The 19,120-nt window shown below is 37.8% G+C and overlaps 3 protein-coding genes across 7 annotated transcripts in view; all 3 read left to right on the top strand.

The window, feature by feature from the left end:
* Positions 1-14,970, top strand: part of LOC109852957 (KN motif and ankyrin repeat domain-containing protein 1) — a 46,362-nt gene extending 31,392 nt beyond the window's left edge. For 3 of the 5 annotated variants that reach the window (XM_020424609.1, XM_020424610.1, XM_020424608.1), the window contains exons 5-10: positions 4,943-5,061; positions 7,930-8,010; positions 8,596-8,826; positions 9,804-10,897; positions 11,856-12,453; positions 12,570-14,970. In XM_020424609.1, the coding sequence (XP_020280198.1) occupies positions 4,943-5,061; positions 7,930-8,010; positions 8,596-8,826; positions 9,804-10,897; positions 11,856-12,453; positions 12,570-13,013 (2,567 nt within the window). In that variant the 3' untranslated portion in view covers positions 13,014-14,970. Of the gene's footprint in view, positions 1-1,223; positions 2,546-3,033; positions 3,168-4,942; positions 5,062-7,929; positions 8,011-8,595; positions 8,827-9,803; positions 10,898-11,855; positions 12,454-12,569 lie in introns of those variants that run through there. The other 2 variants (XM_020424614.1, XM_020424613.1) reach the window with 2 other exon arrangements.
* A 248-nt stretch (positions 14,971-15,218) lies between these two features.
* On the top strand, positions 15,219-16,171 carry LOC109852964 (BET1 homolog). Its single transcript, XM_020424627.1, has 4 exons — positions 15,219-15,368; positions 15,463-15,537; positions 15,620-15,786; positions 15,935-16,171. Exons 2-4 carry the CDS (start codon positions 15,519-15,521, stop codon positions 16,088-16,090), a joined length of 342 nt encoding a protein of 113 aa, XP_020280216.1. The 5' UTR covers positions 15,219-15,368; positions 15,463-15,518; the 3' UTR covers positions 16,091-16,171.
* Positions 16,172-16,319: 148 nt separating this feature from the next.
* Positions 16,320-18,393, top strand: LOC109852963 (probable ribosome production factor 1). The gene is made up of 3 exons (XM_020424626.1): positions 16,320-17,416; positions 17,667-17,931; positions 18,082-18,393. Exons 1-3 carry the CDS (start codon positions 16,831-16,833, stop codon positions 18,260-18,262), a joined length of 1,032 nt encoding a protein of 343 aa, XP_020280215.1. The 5' UTR covers positions 16,320-16,830; the 3' UTR covers positions 18,263-18,393.
* The last annotated feature ends 727 nt before the right edge of the window (positions 18,394-19,120 follow it).

The raw sequence follows: 19,120 nt of genomic DNA, 5'->3' as shown, positions 1-19,120 counted from the left end.
CGCAAACAAATACCTCGATTAATTACTTGAGAGAAGCGATTTATAAACGCCTGTTTGAAGACTTCGTGTTATACAATCGCGATTTAAGGTTTGCTGCTGTTCGCGCATGTTCTTAATTAACAAAATTGCGAATTCTGATCGATCAATTTTCGAATGATTAATGAATATTCTTTCAGCTGTTACGCGCGTTACATAGAGAGACACGGCCGCCTATTATATTTAATATTAAAAAAATTTTTTAACGATTACTTTTTCACGTGCAATATATATATATTTTCATTGAGGTAAAAGCTAATTAATTTCCAACAAGTGGCATTATCCAATTATTGTTGCATTATCAGAAGCAGATAATATTAATTAATAACGCGTATGAGAAAAATATAAACGAATATTCGCACGATGTAAACTTTTCTCTTTCTCTCTCTCTCTCTCTCTCTCTCTCTCTCTCTCTCTCTCTCTCTTTCGAGTTCATTATTAATTTTCTTCGCGTCATTAACTACGTCGTTTCTCACCGAAACTTTCTTTCAAGCGCAACGAAAGCGCGCACAATCAATTATTTCTCCGCTTCTTTGCGGCGCAACAGCGCGAAATTCCAGTTAATATAAATTTAACTGTAAACAAAGTCATGAATAAAGAGCTCACGGCAACAACACGAATGCCAACACGCTTTAACTAAACTGTGTATCCTGACGAAATTTGTATTAACGCAACTTCTGCGTTAATAAACTCCGATTTCGCCGAAAAATTTAATTTCGACGATCATGTTTCCGCAACATACACGTGTTGACTTTCCCCCGTTATTCATTCTCATTATAAATACGTATGTATTCGAAATTTATAATCGAAAATTCACACGATCTCGTTCGTATCTATTTATTATACCGTTCAACGCAGAAGGAAATCGGTGAGAGATTAAAATTTAAAAAAAAAAAAAAAAAAAAGAAAAGTTCGCGCGATAAAGATGTCTCGCGACAGCGAGCAGCGCGAAGAGCGCGCGTTTTTGTTCGCGCAATCAAGCCAGAGGGGGGAGGGGGCCGGATACCGCAAAGTTCTCTTTTTCCCCCGATTAGCAAATCGTCGTAGCACATCGCGAGCAGCCGCGAGGAGACCGGCGAAGGAAGATACGCTCTCCTAACCCCTCCCGCTATTCACCTTAGCGTGAACGAACGGCTGGCTCGAGCACCGAACGGCAACACAGTAGTCAAACGCTAACTGTCGCCGTCGCGGCGAACAGCGGCAAAGCGAGCGGCGCGGCGGTTTGTATATCGGGACGCGCGTAGTCGAAAAACGAACGGAACGTATCAAAAGTACGAATTTGTACCAAAGTACGCGCATCCATCCCGCGCCCGACACGATGTGATCGCTTTCCTCGTGCGCGTGTCGTCTCGTGCCAATTTTATCGCCAATCGAGAAGCGACTAGCCGTGCCGGCTGTGCGCTTGTGCGAGCGCGAAGAATTCCGGGTCCGACCCAATTTCGGCGCGGCGTGTTACATTTACGCACTGAAAATAATGCACTGACCTCAGTGTGTAAAATTCGGCGTGTCATGGCGTTCGTGCGATGATGACTTCGACGTTTCGACGACGCTCGTGACAAAACGGCTGTTTTCATCTTTTGATCGGCGGCTTCGTCATCGAAGAAATCGGGCGGGAAATCGAGCGAAATTGCGACGACGAGAGCGGCGTTTTCACGACCGGCTTCGCGGCGAAAAGAAGATAAAACTTCGGAGCGGAGAGAGAGCGGAGTTCGCGCGCAAACACACATCGGATCATTTTTTGGCGCTACTGGAGACGCGTCGCTACGAAGTTGATCGCGCGAACGGAATCGCGTCGCGATTGTGGATCCCATTAGATACTCGTAAATAGGTTGAAATCTTGAAACACGTGACTTGGCTGGAAGAGGAATGATCTGTTTTCAAACAGCAAACGATTGTCGAGAACACAATAGATCTGACGACGTGATACAAAGGTACGACGACATCGATCGTAAATCGATCAGTGAAATTTTAATGCGAAAATCGAGACCTGCGAATAGACAATTGAAACAATTTGAATAGCCGAGAAAAAAAATAGAGATCTGATAATAACACATGAGGTCACTGTCAATGAAAACATATATCGATAACTCGCATCACATTGATGTCAAAGACTGAATCTTCTTGTTAAAAAATCTATTAGATCTGCGATATAATAAAGGCACTGAACAACGGAAGAAGTATTGAATGCTTTTTTTTCTTACAAAATATTATCTGACAATATAAAGAATATAAAAAGACAGAGAAACGTTCTTTTGAAAATCGAACGCAATTCACGACCGAGCGAAGTTGATAATCTGATCGAAGTGAGGTCGTCGACGACTTCGGCAAAGCACTCGACTTCAACAAGTATCTAAAACAACGCAGAAGAAGTGCATCTTCTTTCACGAGAGAGAGAGAGAGCGTCAGAGATCTGCGGCGGAAAATTCACGAGCGACAAAAATGGGGGTCAAGAACTTCATCATGAAGAGGATTCCCTTCTGCAAGAAGATGAAGGCGAAGCGGAAATATCGTGAGTTCGCTAAAACCAAAAAAAAAAAAACAAGAAATCATTCTCTCGCACGGAGACAGATCTATTTTTTCACTCGTCACACGTTGCGAAATTCGTCTTTAGCTTTGTATTTGTCGGTCTGGGTTCCGCGGAAAATAAATTGAGCAAACGAGACGTTATCGTTGTGTTGCGTCATTTATTTTCTTCGTCTCGTTTTTGTAATGCAATTCAATGGACGCGTCAAGATGCTATTGTTTATCGCGGAATGAGATTAGCGTCACTGTAGGCGACACGCGCAATTAACAAGATACGATATCTAAGACCAGACAAGTCGAATTCATTATCAGAGGCAGCGAGTGAACGCGGCAAAAGCAAGTGCGTTATCTCTTATTCGCGGTCGAAAAACGCGATCGACCTCTCCGCGCGCGTGATCGGCTTCTTTCTCTCTCTTTTTTCTTTTTTCTTTTTTTTTTTTTTTTTGTTTTTGTTATCTCTCGTTTCTTTATATGACCGCATCCGATCAACGTTGGTGCGCGTGGTGACGCGGGAGAGATGCCATTTTCCGTATTCGACAAGTGCATCTGTTTGAAACGCGAACGGACGAGAAATGGAGGTGCCAAGGACGACGTCGCGGAATCGAAGTGTCAGTGTTCGGAAAGTCTTGTTTGCACATCTCGTTATCGTTACATGTGTACATGTGACGGAACTTCCATTTGTCAGGAATAGAGCCGTGACGAGAATTGACATTTGTGTCATAATTCACGCGCGTTTATTTATTTATTTTTCTTCGCATCTCCGCGTGATGGTTTTATTTATTCGAATTTGAGGGATAATTTTTGAATTAAAAATAAAGAGAAAAAGAAAGAGAGATGACAAAGACCGCTTTTTCCCTTAAACGGTCAATCTTACGATTCTCCGCGAATAAACGTCAACAGTGACAAGCCGACATCGTCCGACAGGCGAACGACGTAACTCTCTTGGCGCACACGCAACTCGGGGGAAGAGACGGACAGTCGCCTTTTATTAATTTCTTTTGCTTGTTTCTCTCGCGCAACGAATTTATTGCGATTGTGTCTCGCGATTGGCACAATCGCGGCGCTACATATGTACATACACAACACACATTTGTTCCGCGACTTTCACGGTGCCGGGAGATCGGAGCGCGTTTAGCCTTTTTTTTTTTTTTTTATTTTGCCTAATCCACATGTGCAGCGCGCGTGGCATGTGATTCGAGCGCATCAACGTTTAATGACACCGCACATGCAGGATGTCCAGCGATCGCGCGATTAATTCTATAATGACACATTTCTCCGGAGAACGACTCTCAGATGAGTTCGAAGAGGAAGACGGGGGCGACTTCTCCTCCGTGGACACGCAACTACTTTTACATTTTTTAGTATCGAATGTCCGTAATTAAGAAAACAACCTTAAATTCAAACGTCGAGGCATATATTACTGGTTGGCTGTGTGATTCTCTTCCGAAGCTTCGCCTGAAGGTCCGTTTCTCTTTCCATCGCTCGCAACTTCGATTTTATTGATGTCTCGCGAAAACAATAATTTTCCAGAAAATTTGCTATTAAAATTCTATCCTGAAAGGTATGTACAGCGCATAAATAACGTCGGTCACGAATCGCGTGCTGAAAATTCTCCTGTCGCAACGAACCGAGAGAGGCATATCATCACGACATTGTCGAAGGAATTCGCCGCGACGTACATATGTCATGCATTTTTTTCATTGTACGGCGCTACTACTCGAGATAAGACTTCTTTTGTGTATGTGTGTGTGTGTATGTGCGATACGATTGCAAAACTATCGATTAAAAACATCTCGGATAGACACATTTCAGGTGAACTCTGTCTGTGAGAAAACGTTGCATAAAAATATACGTGTCAAATAAAAATACGTGTGAAAACATCTTCAATTACTTCTTCGCGTCTATTGTCGTGTAAAATAATGCGGCGTACACACAGAACGTTACTATGACACGCTATCGGTAGATTAATTAGATATTTCTATTAAAAAAATTACCTTACGATAATATAATAATTTTAATTTAATTATAATAATTTTAACATTTAATATAATTATAATAATTATAACAGTTATAACTAAACAATCCGTAAAAATGTTCTTCTCTTTCAAGATAATATTTTTCAGAATTTCTGTGTGTAGCAAAAAGAGGAGAATCAGTTTAATTTAAATTACCCTAGTTAGTATAAAGTTGTAGAGCAAAGTGTAGTGGGATCTCAAGAGAGAAAGGTCGATTAAAGTGGATACTCCAACGTACAGAGTCGCAACTGCACCTTTTTGCAACAGCTGATAAAATTAATTTGTTTTTTTTTTTTTTTAATACTTTATATACAATGTGTGTGTTGTTAATAATATACACGTAAGTGTTTAACGGCTGATTGTTTCAGATAGCACGAATGGAACAGCACCGGTGCAAAATGCGGTCCAGACGGACCATCCGACAACAGATTCCGACAACGCCAGCATCGGAAGCGGCAATTCGAATCTCAGTACTGGCGCACTCCAGGCACGATATTAATTTTCTTATATATAATAATATATATTATTATAAATAATATATATTTTTTTTTAAATCCTACACACACACACACAAAGAAAAGTGAATGATTAAAATTTTACGCAAACTTTAAATCATAATTTTGACTTCAAGCATTTATAGATTTTTTTTTTCTAATCTTACCACATTATCTTTTTCTTGCTCTGACGCACACACGCTCACACGCTTCCATTAGTTACCCTTTTTTATTCAAACTTCTATTTACCTTACACTACAAAGACACTCACGCAAGACACTTGTGCGACGCATTGTGTTACGGATCGACCCCGGCATTTTACCTGAATAAGATTTATTATACCATAGTTAAATGCTCATTTTAACGTTCAAGAAATGGTTAAACTTGAAGAAAAAGAATCATATAGATGATTTATGTACGTTACTTTTTCCTTTCTCTGCTCAAGTTTATTTGAACAATTTTTCATATCAGTTTTATTTCTCAGACGATAGAAAGATAGGAATAGTATTTTCTTCTGCATTGAAGTCATTGCATGTGACAAAGATTTTAGTCACAAGATTACAAATTAATTCTTCCAATCACAGTTTCCGACAGCAATAATGCTGACCTGCGACTGGTTTGTTAACAACTTTAATATTTTAAGACCCATCTTACTCGGTTACGATTAAAAAATTCATAATTGTGGAGAAAAAATTTATTAGTTTTTTTTTCAAATATTTCCGACACGATCATTCATCTTCTTAATGATCGTAAAAGAAATATCAAAAGAAAATTTCCTTTAGTAAAATGATTTGAGCAGATATACTTAAATGTAAATCAAGTTCACTTGCTTTTCTTTTTTTTTTGTTTGGAATTTCTTTTCTTCTCCTGGTCTTTGTGCGTAAGAATGTCAAATTGCGTGATGTCTAATCAAACAATTATAATACCAGAGAAAACTACAAGGTTTTTTATATTTTTGCTACCTTTCTCTACTAATGTCATTTTTTATATTTTTTGTAAAAACTTATGCCAAGAATTACAATTTATAGACGGTCTTTTTATTTTTTATTTTTTTTTTGTTAGATGTACCTGTAGGGATAGATTCTATTTCTCCTGCCACTTTCTACCTAAACTAAACACTTGCAAACTAAAAGATCTTCATGGATAGTACAAGGAGTATGGATAGTTTCAGTCTGTGTTCGGTAAGCTAAACGTCGAGACCTCTCCCCGACCATACACGACTGTCTCACGTCTGTCATACGCTCAGTGTTCGGAATTCGGTGTGACTTAATGATCACGTAATAACTTAGTGATATACCTTAGTGATATCTTAGTGACAGTGTTGATAAATTGGTGTTATACTAAATTCAAATTGTTTGAATTAGCATCATGAGGCCAAACGCACTATTTACAATAATAAGGCCGCAAAACGTAGCACCAAAATCGTTATATAAAGCGCCATTTGCAACAGAAACATCGCAAGACATACTATTTGCAACAAGAACATCGCAAAACGTACTATTTGCAACAAAAACATCGCAAAATATACCATTTGCAACGAAAACATCGCAGAACGTATTATTTGCAACAAGAACGTCGCAAAATGTATCATTTGCAACAAGAACATCGCAAATAGCACCTATTGCAACAAATACGTCGCAAAAAGCACCTATTGCAACAAATACGTCGCAAAAAGTATCTATTGCAACAAAATCATCGCAAAAAGCATTTATTGCAACAAAAACATTGCAGAAAGAAACAGTTGCAACAAAAACATCGCAGAACGTACTATTTGCAACAAGAACGTCGCAAAATGTACCATTTGCAACAAGAACATCGCAAATAGCACCTATTGCAACAAATACGTCGCAAAAAGCATTTATTGCAACAAAAACATTGCAGAAAGAAACAGTTGCAACAAAAACATCGCAGAACGTACTATTTGCAACAAGAACGTCGCAAAATGTACCATTTGCAACAAGAACATTGCAAAAAGCACCTATTGCAAAAAAAACATCGCAAAAATTACCAATTGCGACAAGAACATCACAAAAAGTACCAATTGCAAACAAAACATCGCAAAAAGCACCTATTGCAAAAAAAACATCGCAAAAATTACCAATTGTGACAAGAACATCACAAAAAGTACCAATTACAAACAAAACATCGCAAAAAGCACCTATTGCAACAAAACCATTGCAAAAAGCATTTATTGGAACAAAAACATTGCAAAAAGAAACAGTTGCAACAAAAACATCGCAAAAAGTAGGGATGCAATATATCAAAACGCCACAACATTCTAAAAACTATGTTAAAAGACCATTATCTGTAAGTTTTAATTCTTGGTAATTGTAAAATTTAAAAATGTATTTAAAAAATGACAGAAGTAGAAAAAAAGATAGCGAAAATCCAAAAGGTTTTGTAGTTCCTTCTGGTATTACAATCGTTTGATTAGACAATACGCGATTTGACATTAAATGTTCACGTTTGCACAAAGATCAGAAGAAGAAAAGAAATTCCAAACAAAGTGAAAGAAAAGCAAGTGGATTATAGTTGATTTATAGAATTTCTATTGAAATCGTTTTTCTACAGAATATTTTTTTTCGTCATTTTTTCTACGAGCATTTAGAAAATTTTACAGAATTTTTTTTTCGTCATTTTTACGAGCATTTAGAAAATAAATTATCGTGTTAAAAAAAAAACTAGTAAACTTTTTTTTATTTTTCCGAAACTATAAATTTCAACTAAAATAATAAAAAACTAAAACGATTATATTGATCGCAAACTATAGTGATTTTATAAATTGTGATAGAGACGCTAGTGAATTGTTTTTAAGTATTTATTTAAAAAAAGATGTTTAAGTATATTTTTATGCATTGCAGAACATCAGAGACAAAATGGCGGCATCTTTGGAAAGGATAAAGGAGCTGGAGGAACAGGTCAAGGCGATTGCCATGCTGCAGGTAAGTTCCCACAACAATTTCACATCCTTCCCTTCTGTGCTTTTGTTAACGTTGATCACTCGACAAATGTAATTTGCATTCAGCCGCAGGTTCTGCCGTTCTGCAGCAAAACTGTGGGATATATTCTTTTGTAGCTTTATCACAATCTAGATTTTCTCATTACGTTGATACCTTGTTGCTTTTTAATGCACTTTTAATGCAATGACGATGCGCAAAACAATGAAATAGCTTTCGTACGTTCCCAAGAAAATGCAACGATCCGTGAATTTTTGTAGGTATTTGAATCATTGCGATATCGCAAAATTAATTATAAAATAATATAAACTTGACATTAAAAAAAACATCTCAAGTCACTCGTTTCTCGTAAGATAAATGTTTTATTTATTTCTCTTTTTATGTGGGGGTTTTTCTAATGTGAGACGCGCTTGATAAATCTCTTACTTCTCAAAAATGCAGTTGCATCGAACTGCACAAAACGCGCTTCAGTTTCTCACGCTCGTAGTTTTATCAGTTCGATAAAAGCTTACGCTATTGCCTGAGCTTATCTGGCTTCGCGCACACAATCTCTTCCCTTTTCTTCTGCAGGTGCAAGTCTCGGTGCTGAAAGAGGAGAAGCGCAATCTCGTGCGGCAAGTGGACGAGCTGAGCAAAATAAATTCCACCAACGACCTATTGAATGGCAGCCTATTCCCGGAAGCGCGCAGCGCAGTTATGCGAAAACTGAGCTACTCCAGCGAGTCCACCGTGTCCAGCAAAGACATAGGAACCATGTGCGGTCACGTGATGACGAGAGACGTCGGGATTTCGCATCAGCCGGTAGGAAAGCGCATATATTATGTTTATAGTATATAAACATAATATAAAAATATTTAAAAAATATTTAAATTTATTTAAGAAACGTCCAAAAGAAATGCCGATCGCGGAGTTTTATAACTGAAGTTATTCGTTAGCTTTGTTGTAATTCGCGAAAAAAATATTTTGCAAATAAAAGAAAATAATTTAAAAAAATAAAGGTACACAGGCTCGTCGTTGTTGATCAGACTGATCTTTCGATCTCGGTTATTCCGTGGACTTTGCTTGTTTGTGTGAATATTACCGCGCAATCACTTCTATTGTATGAGTGCAGTTTTTTCTCTTCCAACATTAGCTAGAAATAGAAAGACCGCGGCAAATCATCCGTCAATTTGCATACGTTCAGAAGTGAGTGGCAATCGCTCCCGTAATTATAGAAGTGAAAATCGGCGATTTAAATGGCGATGCCAGTAGTTTTGCCGTGTATCCTCGTCGCTTCGCGTGGTGATTTCGCTCGCGTCGTCGCCGAAGTCGAGCGACTTTCGCGCCCGCGCGTGTGTATGTATGTATTTCGCATTAATATTCATAATTAGATACTTCGAGAGTGAGGATACTTAGTTGTAACATGTTTACGCTGCTGAGTAGAATGTTGCGTTTCTTTTTCAAACTTCCTAGATACGTCGTCGGTAATATAATCTGCTCGGTACGCAATGGTTCGTAATATTTCATAAAGCGATTAACATTATGATTATTTACGTCGTAAAATTGTCGTAATAAATTACCAGTAGAGTAATCTAATAATTATTATTATTAATATATTAGGTTAGAGCGATTATTTTATAAAAACGAGATAAGCAAGCCGTTTTGCAAGTCAAAGTTTTTAATCGAAATATTCAGTTGAGATGCTTTTTTTCTTCAACACACTTTTTTAATTATTACAACGACTGTAATAGCTCGCGAAATATTTTTATTCCAACGAATTTTCTTTTTTATACGAACAGGTTCGAACGAGGGACGTCGGTTTGTTAGTGACGAGCACGCCAATCAAACCGAACAAATCGTTGCAAATAAGTAAGACGCTAATCGAAGAAATCTTACCCAATGAAAGCATTCTGTCGAACGGGGATGACATGTATATACCGAAACTCGAGAAGAACGACGAAACGTTCAGTCTTAAAACATTACAAGAAATTGGCACCAACACGGATGGGACATTCAATAGTTCGTGTTTACATTTCACGAAAGAGGTCAAGAAAAGTTCCTGCAGTACTGAGACGGAATTAAGTATGAAAGACATTCTGACGAAGGACGAAGTCTCGACTCTTATTGAGGAAGCTATAAAGACTTATAAGAAGAGAAGCTACGGGAGTCCGAGAACCACTCTGTCCAGAGGCGTTCAGTGTATCCTGAAATCGCCCGTCGAGAAGCGAGAACAAGCGATTCAAGTGACCGAACAATTCAAGATGCGCTCGCACGTGAGCGTAACCGCCAAGCCGATAACGACAGAAGTTGGGACGGAGGTCAGAATAGGTCCTTCCACCAGAAGCGTGTGCGTCGGACCGGATCTGATTGACGTTCAGTCACCGGTGTCGTTGAACTTGATGAACTCGAGGAACCATTCGTCCAAGTACAACGACGCGAAGACCAAGACGAAGAGCAGATCGGTTGGATTGATGGTGGACGATCTGTTGAAAACTACCTCGCGGGGCATCGACACTTCCGAGCTCACTCCCAAATACAAGGATGCCAGCACCTCGACGATAAAGAAGAAATTCGTCGACGTGTCGGTCGGCGATTCCGTGAGGCCGCACATCTCCATCTCCTGCGCGGCTAATTACTGCGACAATTGCAAGGAGACGATCAAGAGTCTGGCGAAACAGATGACAAACAGCACGGAGAACATTCTGAATCATCAGAACAGCAACTCAGTCTCTAGAATTCCACGACCGTCTCATATACCTCTGAACATCAACGATCACAGAAGATTGCTGAAGCGCCAGGACACGTACACGAAGAATCTGGTGACCGGTGTGATACGATACGACACGGATAACAAGGAGCAGTACGACAGCAGCAATCGATTAAAAGAAATAAAGTGAGATGTAGCAAATGTTTATAAATGTGCTTGCTTATTCTTTTTACTTAAAAATTAGAGGAAGATTTTTTAAGGATTATGATATCTCACACGCGGAAAACTTATTTCTAATCTTAAAAATTTTTAAATCGATTTCTTGTTATATTATATTCAATGCGCACGCAGAGAATAATAATGTAGATTTTATTCCGCAAAAAGTTTTATATTATTTTTTAGACCAAAATTTTAACATGGTTAAATCGCGCCTCAATCACCCTTGCAACGTTTTTCGCGAACGAAAAAATTAATTCCCCCTTTCGAAACATCTGATTCACCCTATGCGTCTCGGCCACATCGCGCCATCTGTTATTTCCGCGCTTGAAAGTCGCCGCAGGGGTTGTTTCTCGATAAATGGGGTGGGTCGAAGGGCTCCGCGCCGGCTGAGAGCGCGCCGGGCAGTTTGTTGTTCTTTTTGAGTCCATGGTTGCGCGCGTTTGCGTCATCGGGGGGGGGGTTTCTCTCCGTGTCGTGTAAATATCGCGACGGCAATCGTTTGTGTCTTCTTCTGCGTCGTGTAGAACGCGAGCTTTTGCTATGGTGAACAAGTGAGCGCGTTCTCGATCTCGAACAGATCGATGCTGCAGCATCCGCAGCGCGACTCTCCTCGTTTATTCAGCGATTCTGAAGTCCCGTCTCGTCAGGCCGCGCAAGGGTAACAGTTTTTCCCCGCCATAATCGAACCTCTTATTTTTAATTTTCTCCCATTGGTGCAATTTATATCAAGAGATTCTTAATCTCGTGACGCAATTGAGCGCGACGCGTATGGTGGCTAATATAAATTACATTAGTAATTAAATATAGATTTAAAAATCGATTTTGAGATAGTTTTGCATTAATTATAGTTTTGTATTACTTGAAAATAAAGTTTTAAGAGATTTTTTTCAAAGATTCGATCGACTAAATAGATATTATTCCACAGCATTCAGCAATCTGAGAAGAGCAAGGATGATAAGAATGCAACGTTTACGATACACAGCGCAGAGAAGGAAGCTGATAACGAGGAGAAGTCCGAGCTACCGGAATCAGCTCTGTTCCAACCGATTCAAGACAAGCCCAGGAAAAAGGTCGAACCTTCGAAGGAGATGCAGGCCGCCATGAAGGTGCTGAACGACAGTCTGAAGAAGTCGCCCAGCAGAAACATATCGCATCAGCTCAAGAACGCCACGAACATCATCCAACTAGAGTGGTTCAAGATATCCAGCACATCTAGCGCGAATCCGTTAGATGTCGAGGATTACCTGGACTGCTTCGAGGAATGCTCCGGCACTCTGTTGGAGTACATCGTCAACATGACGGACTCAAGCGGAAACACGGCGATGCACTACGCGGTCTCTCACGGCAACTTCGACGTGGTGTCCATACTGCTGGATTCCAAGGTCTGCGACATCAACAAGACGAACTCGGCGGGATACACGGTTGTGATGTTGGCTGCGCTAGCTGACTTCAGAAATTCCACGCACATCTCGGTGGCGAACAGATTGTTCCAGATGGCGGACGTGAACATTCGAGCAAAAGCGGTAAACTTTTTACTTAATTTTCTTTGTTTTAAACTTTGAATGCGTTACACCGACTGTTTATTTATTTTTTTTTGTTTTATTCAATATTTCTATTGTATAATTTTTTTTCCCCACAGCACGGGCAAACTGCGCTGATGCTGGCGGCGTCGCACGGACGTAAAGACATAACGCAGCTGCTCCTGGACGCCGGAGCCGCGGTCAATATCCAGGACAAAGATGGCAGCACGGCCCTGATGTGCGCCGCGGAACACAATCACATTGACGTTGTGAGACAGCTTCTCGCGCATCCGGACTGCGACCCGTCGATCGTCGACGAGGACGGCTGTTCGGCTCTGAAGATCGCTCTCGAAGCGGGCAATCGGGATATCGGGGTGTTGCTCTACGCTCACGAGCACGTGAACCGCGGCATTAGCCCGTATTCGACTCTGAGACGCAGCAGAAGAGGTTCCAAGCCGACGACACCAACCGGACCGTCCCCGTCGGCTCCGGCCAGCCCAGCACCGTCGCGACGCATTCACTCGAGCAACCCTTCTTTCGCCACATCGAAATATCCCAAATAATTCGTGCATACGATACGTAGCAGGCTTTTTTTTCCGATACGTCGTGAAAGAGCGTATCTTCTCTTCGTGCACTTTTCGATTTGATAGCAATCGAATCGCAGTAATCTTGCATTTAAAAAAACGTAATTTTACTTCATTTTCTTTTCTTTTTTTTTTCTGTTTAATTTTGTTTTCTAAAAAGAATTGATAATATTATTTAATAATGCATTACAAAATGTAATACAATGATAATTCTCATATCATTCGCGAGGAGCACATGATATGAAGGAAGTCTTCTTGCCTAACGATTCAATTTCTTGTCTTGACGGGATTGTGTTGTACAATTTTAGGAAGTCCGAACACACAAACAAAACCGATGCTCAACAACAGTGTACATATGTATGTCTATTCAGGGTAACGTTGGAAAATCTTGTAGTTTAGTTCGTAGACGTAATTTTTAGTAAAAAAAAAACATCCATTAAGCAGATGCTGTCGAGAGTATTTGGATAAATATCTTTCATATCCTTTACAAATTTTATATTAATCTTGATTGTGCGTAGCTCATCCTTGAGAAAACGTGAGTTTTTTCTCTTTAAACAGGATGCGAGAGTACAAAATCTTCAACACTCGTGACAGTCCAGAGAGAGAGAGAGAGAAAAAAAATAGATCGATGTTTGTTTTTCTTTGTTTTCGTTAGTATTCTGTGGTGTTAAAAACATTCCAAAAACAAATAGTCGATGATCCGAGAGATCCTTAGGATTTTATAGATATGTATTTGGACTGGTAAAAAATATGTTACAGTTTCTGTATCAAAACTGTAATATTTGCGGAGACGAAGTTAGACGGAAAAAACATGTCCTCCTACATCCTCTCGCTGGAGAGAAATGCACTGAAAAAAATCCTCTGCCGGACACTTAAAAAAAAAAAAAAATCCAAAAAAATATGTTTCTCTATTTAATCGTTCGAACGCAGATTTGTGTTTTTATTTCCAGTCCATATATATTTATAAGAGGTCTATGGAGAAAAAACATTTAAAAACTTTGCGAAATATTGATACACAGAAGGCGGAAAGTTGCGCATAAAAACTTTTCAGGCCTAATCTCAAATTACTCCTTGGGATCAAATTATCGGTAGAGTAATCGTATACTGATGTACGTTAGAGAGAAGGAATATTACGTTAGCAACACACACAGACACACGTGTAATAATAAAATCACATACACATGTTTTATGGCAGTGTGAGATCTCCTTACGGTTTGCGAACGTTTATCGGCGTTTTCACACGCGAACGAAACATCAAACGTACTTATCGCTATATATTTATATATATATATATATTCTACGTTGAGACTGTAGAAATGTTAGAGAGAGAATTGTATACATAGAGAAATATATACACGTATGTAGTTGCGAAAAGATTTATATATGAAAGAAACATTGTTTTTTCGAAAACTCTTGTTGTACGGGTTTTCAGATCGAAAACTTTATATAAGCGATAATATCGAGATGTTGATGTTTATTTTGATCGAACAAAAATCGTGTCGTAACACAATAATTAAATATATATACATATATATATATATATAAATTATTATTAGAAATTGCGTCCCGCGCGTTTACGTGAAAGAGAGAGGATGATGAACAAATACGATGTGAGCGTTTTTTCTTATATAGGGTTGTGAATAGATAGTTCTGTACAATTAAATTATTTAAGTTTTTCCCGAGAGATCAAAGAGCTAAGTTGACGTTATTACTAAGTGTTTCTCACCGTCTTCGAAAGTAATTATCTACGATTGTTGACGTGAAATGATTTATTTGCATATCGAAAGGTAGACAAATATATATATATATGTACTGAAACACACTGATAACTTGTAGGGATCTAGAAAGTAGCGAAATACTTCTTATTGTTTGTGCCTTTATATATTTACCGTATAATATTACGATAGATAATAAACTGGAATACGAGATTCTAAAACAATGTGTTGTACGTGTGTAATTCACCCGATACCCAAGATCTACAAAGAAAAAAATTATTTTTTAAGGCAAGATTTATTCTGCAAATAATAAATTTTATCAAAATAAATAACACGATGATAGTTATGATGTACATACATACGTATATTTGTTAATTGGATACATAATTAGATTTAAATTAACCAAGCCTAACCTCTTACCCTAACCCTAACCCTAACTCAAACTCCAACCTAACTCAAGCTCCAACTACTCGTGGGATTACACGTCACTTCATGCGATCGTGACAGTTGTCAACAGTTTGTAACGTGTGTATTTATTGACATAGATTATATTTTGTACGTCCTGGCACACTGCGGATTTTTCAAGCACGTGGTGAATAATTGATAATAAAACCGCTCGGTAAGTCTCGGATAAGTTCTTTTTCATAAACTCTGCACGTTCGTTTAAGGTTATGTTTATAAAATAATTAACAAATCCTAACGATATTTTCTAGAACATCAATTTTGTCTGTATTGATTTGTTCGATAAGCTGCCAAGATTGCTAACAAAATGCGACGGGCTCATTCGAGTAAGTTTACACAATTTTCGTTGATGAACATATATTACTCACTAATTTCTAAGAACTCATCTGTAATTTTGTATCTTTTCAGGTGGTTATGGCTACGAGCCATTACCAAGTACATCTACAGGCAATGTCATAGAAGATGAAAACGAAAGAATGACTGATGAGTTAAGAGACAAAATTCATGCCTTAAAATCACTGTCTATTGATATTGGTACTGAAGTAAAATATCAAGACAAGCTCTTACACGATATGGTTAATATTTCAGTATTGGCAGAACTAGATTTTTAAACGTATATTTGTACAATTTGTAAATAGAACATTTTTAGATATAATGTGTGTATATATATATATATATATTAATACTTTAAAATACGCAACATAAGTTTATCTTCTTTTGTAGGATGAAGATTTCGAAAGAACAGATAGTTCGTTAACCAATTCAGTGGCGCGTGTTTTGCGTCTAGCTAAGGCAGGTCACAATCGTTACATCCTGTACTTGTTCCTCTTTTCTATAGCAGTATTTTTTGTGTTGTGGATAGTCTTGAAATTTAAATGATTTTTACATAAGGTCCATATCCCAATAACACTGACGTTCAAGGGATGTCCATTGAATATTCTTTGGATATTGCAATATATACAACGGATATTCATGAGATATTCTTGGGATATTGTGGGCTGTGTGGGATAACCGAGAGATAAAATGTGTATATAAAATGTATCATTAAGAGATAACAATGGACGTTAGAAGGTGGTCTTTTACATGGGTTAATCGAGAAACTTTTTATGTAGTGAAATTAGTACGCATGTTATTACATTAGATATTTAAGGAAGAAATATGTATAACTATTACTATTGTTACTTGGATGGAAGTGATAATATAACAAATATAACATATTTTTTTTATAAACGTTTGTTAATACAAGTTTAAAGTATAAATTGATTTTGTGCACGTGTTATATTAATACTTAAATGTATTTACACAAAAAGTGCAATTATAAAAATCTACTTACATTCGTCTGTGTTCAGCAGAACACAACTGTGTTTACGCTTATATTTTTTTTTTGAAGATTTACGATAAATTTATAAGAATCGAATAAAAAAGTTTGTAAAAGCAGCGGTTGCATTCTTTCTGCTGAGCGTGTCTATACAATGTTGGCGACACTGCGATCATCTGCGTTGCTTTCTAACCTCTCAAACACGTGGATGCTCAGAGAGCCGATTTAGGTTAGGTTGGTTTGAGAGTGTCACAATCTCGTGCGCGTATTATTTACAATTGTTATTTCAACAAGAAACGCGATGGGCAAAATAAAAGACAAAAACTTACGAAAGAATCCTTTGTATCGGCCGAAAGAGAATGACGAGGATGAGAAAGATTCGCCTAGTACGTCGGCGAATAAGAATTCAGAAGTTCTGTTTCCTTCGGAGACAAATTTCAATCACATCAAATGCAAAGCCGTGAGGCTTCAGAAGACTCAGGAGTTGTTGAAGGAGAAAGCGAAGGAGAAGAAGGAAGCTAGGAAGACGAGGAAAAAAGAAGGTGGTCCGAAGCAGGTGCCGCACACTATAGAAAGCCTGCGCGAGAAGGATGAGACGACGATAGTCGGCGACCTGGACGACGAGGAGAACAAGGAGCTCAAGATCGAGTGCGAGCACGACGAGTTCGCCGCTTATTACAACAAAACTTACGAGCCCAAAGTTCTCATCACGTACGCCGACAATCCGAATAGAAAAACAAGAATTTTTGGCAGAGAACTCACCAGGATAATACCCAATTCTATCTCGCTGTATAGAAATCGCTCGGGAGTTAAGAAGATGGTCAAAAGTGCGACCGCCAAGAACTTCACGGATATAATAGTCATTAATGAGGATCAATGCAAGCCGAGTATCCTTTTAAAATTGTTACGCACTTTATGTGATGCATGTTATATTCTTGAGATATGAATAGGGTTCAATGGCACAAGTCTTGGAGGGATTGGCTGTTAAAAGCTTAAAAAGTTTTGGCTTTTTATAACATTTCTTGAACAATTGATTGTTTAATTCTATAATTAAAAAAAAAATCTCAAATTTATCAAATTTTTAATTATCTTTCTCTGCTTAATTTAAAAATATTTTCCTTATGTACAATTTGTTAGATGGAATGTTGATTATTCACTTACCTGAAGGTCCTACTGCCTATTTCAAGTTAAGTAACGTCAAAATAACACCGGAATTAAAGCGCAGCCATAAAGAATTCACGGAACACAGACCGGAAGTTATTCTAAATAACTTCACCACACGTCTAGGATTCACTGTCGGCAGAATGTTGGGAGCATTGTTTCATTATCAACCAGAATTTAAAGGAAAAAGAGTTGTGACATTCCACAATCAGAGAGATTACATATTTTTCAGGCATCACAGGTAATCTTGTTGTATACATACAACATGTATATATATTTGCTTGTATTTAATTCTTAGTACAAGAGCTCAGCTGTCACGGAAAACATTAAATATATATGGAAAACACTATCTTGTAGTTAATATAAAATCAAAATTGACAATTATTTACAGATACGATTTTGATCAAACAAAGACGATAAGAGCAAAATTGCGAGAATTAGGTCCTCGATTCACTCTGAGATTGAAATCGTTGCAACATGGAACGTTCGACAGTAAATACGGTGACTACGAATGGATAATACAAGGTCGCAGACATGACATGGAAACAAGCAGAAGAAAGTTTTTCTTGTAGGCCAAATAATTTAAGCACTTTGTTTGAAAATGTCGATTACATAAACAAGCAAATAAACTACATTTGTACACATTACATTTTCGAAAATATACGCGTTTATCAAAAAAATCTTTAATTTCTCAAAATCCCAATGAGTCGATTATATATGTATAATAAATATCACACACAAAACAAGAAAAGTTTATTACAAGTTGTTTAGTTTATATTACGTACATGTTACTAATTTATAACTTAATGATCCAATCATTTGTCCTGAAAAATACTAAACAGATGAAAATATTCACAACAGCAATAATTAAGTAAGTTTTCATAAAAATAAAAAGTGTGAAAGTATATAAAAAATGTTTATATCATGCATATATTCACACACACACTCTCTCTCTTCTCTTTCTTTCTCCTTCTCTCTTGTGCCCATAAAATCTTTCTAAAATATAAAAAGGTGCTTTTATTTTTTGTTTACAGAGGAATAAAAATCAAAATTATATTAGTATAGTCTCAGAAAACAAAATGAAAGAAATATTTTGGTAGGTTGACAACAAATTCACACAACTGCAAACAAACTCTGCAGAGACATTTGTGTTTGCACTAAGCTTACTTATATGTTCTACCAGCAGAGTCTGCTAATATTGTATTTGACAACAATTGTATTTGACAAGATGTCGGTTAAACTCAAGCAGATCTATTGAACGTTTTTTTTTTTTTTTTTTTGAGGAAGAGAAAGATATTTCGATAAATTTGCTCGATTTCTGCTCGTCAATATGACGGTAAAACTTTGATAGATCTGTTAAGTTTTTGCTGCCAATCTGTCAGTAAATTTGCTCAAATATGTCGACATATATTGTTGACAGACTTTTGATA

Source organism: Pseudomyrmex gracilis, unplaced genomic scaffold (assembly GCF_002006095.1).
Source record: "Pseudomyrmex gracilis isolate BER0280 unplaced genomic scaffold, ASM200609v1 scaffold_41, whole genome shotgun sequence".
Classification (NCBI taxonomy): Eukaryota; Metazoa; Arthropoda; class Insecta; order Hymenoptera; family Formicidae; genus Pseudomyrmex; species Pseudomyrmex gracilis.
Note: the sequence above shows the minus strand (reverse complement) of the source record. Positions and strands in the feature narration are given on the sequence as shown.

Bases quoted from the DNA above. Each gene is read 5' to 3' on its own strand.
- LOC109852963 (XM_020424626.1), top strand. From the start codon at position 16,831: ATGGGCAAAATAAAAGACAAAAACTTACGAAAGAATCCTTTGTATCGG. The intron at 17,417-17,666 runs GTATCCTTTTAA...ACAATTTGTTAG, and splicing joins TGAGGATCAATGCAAGCCGA to ATGGAATGTTGATTATTCAC. The intron at 17,932-18,081 runs GTAATCTTGTTG...AATTATTTACAG, and splicing joins ATATTTTTCAGGCATCACAG to ATACGATTTTGATCAAACAA.
- LOC109852964 (XM_020424627.1), top strand. The intron at 15,787-15,934 runs GTTAATATTTCA...CTTCTTTTGTAG, and splicing joins ACAAGCTCTTACACGATATG to GATGAAGATTTCGAAAGAAC.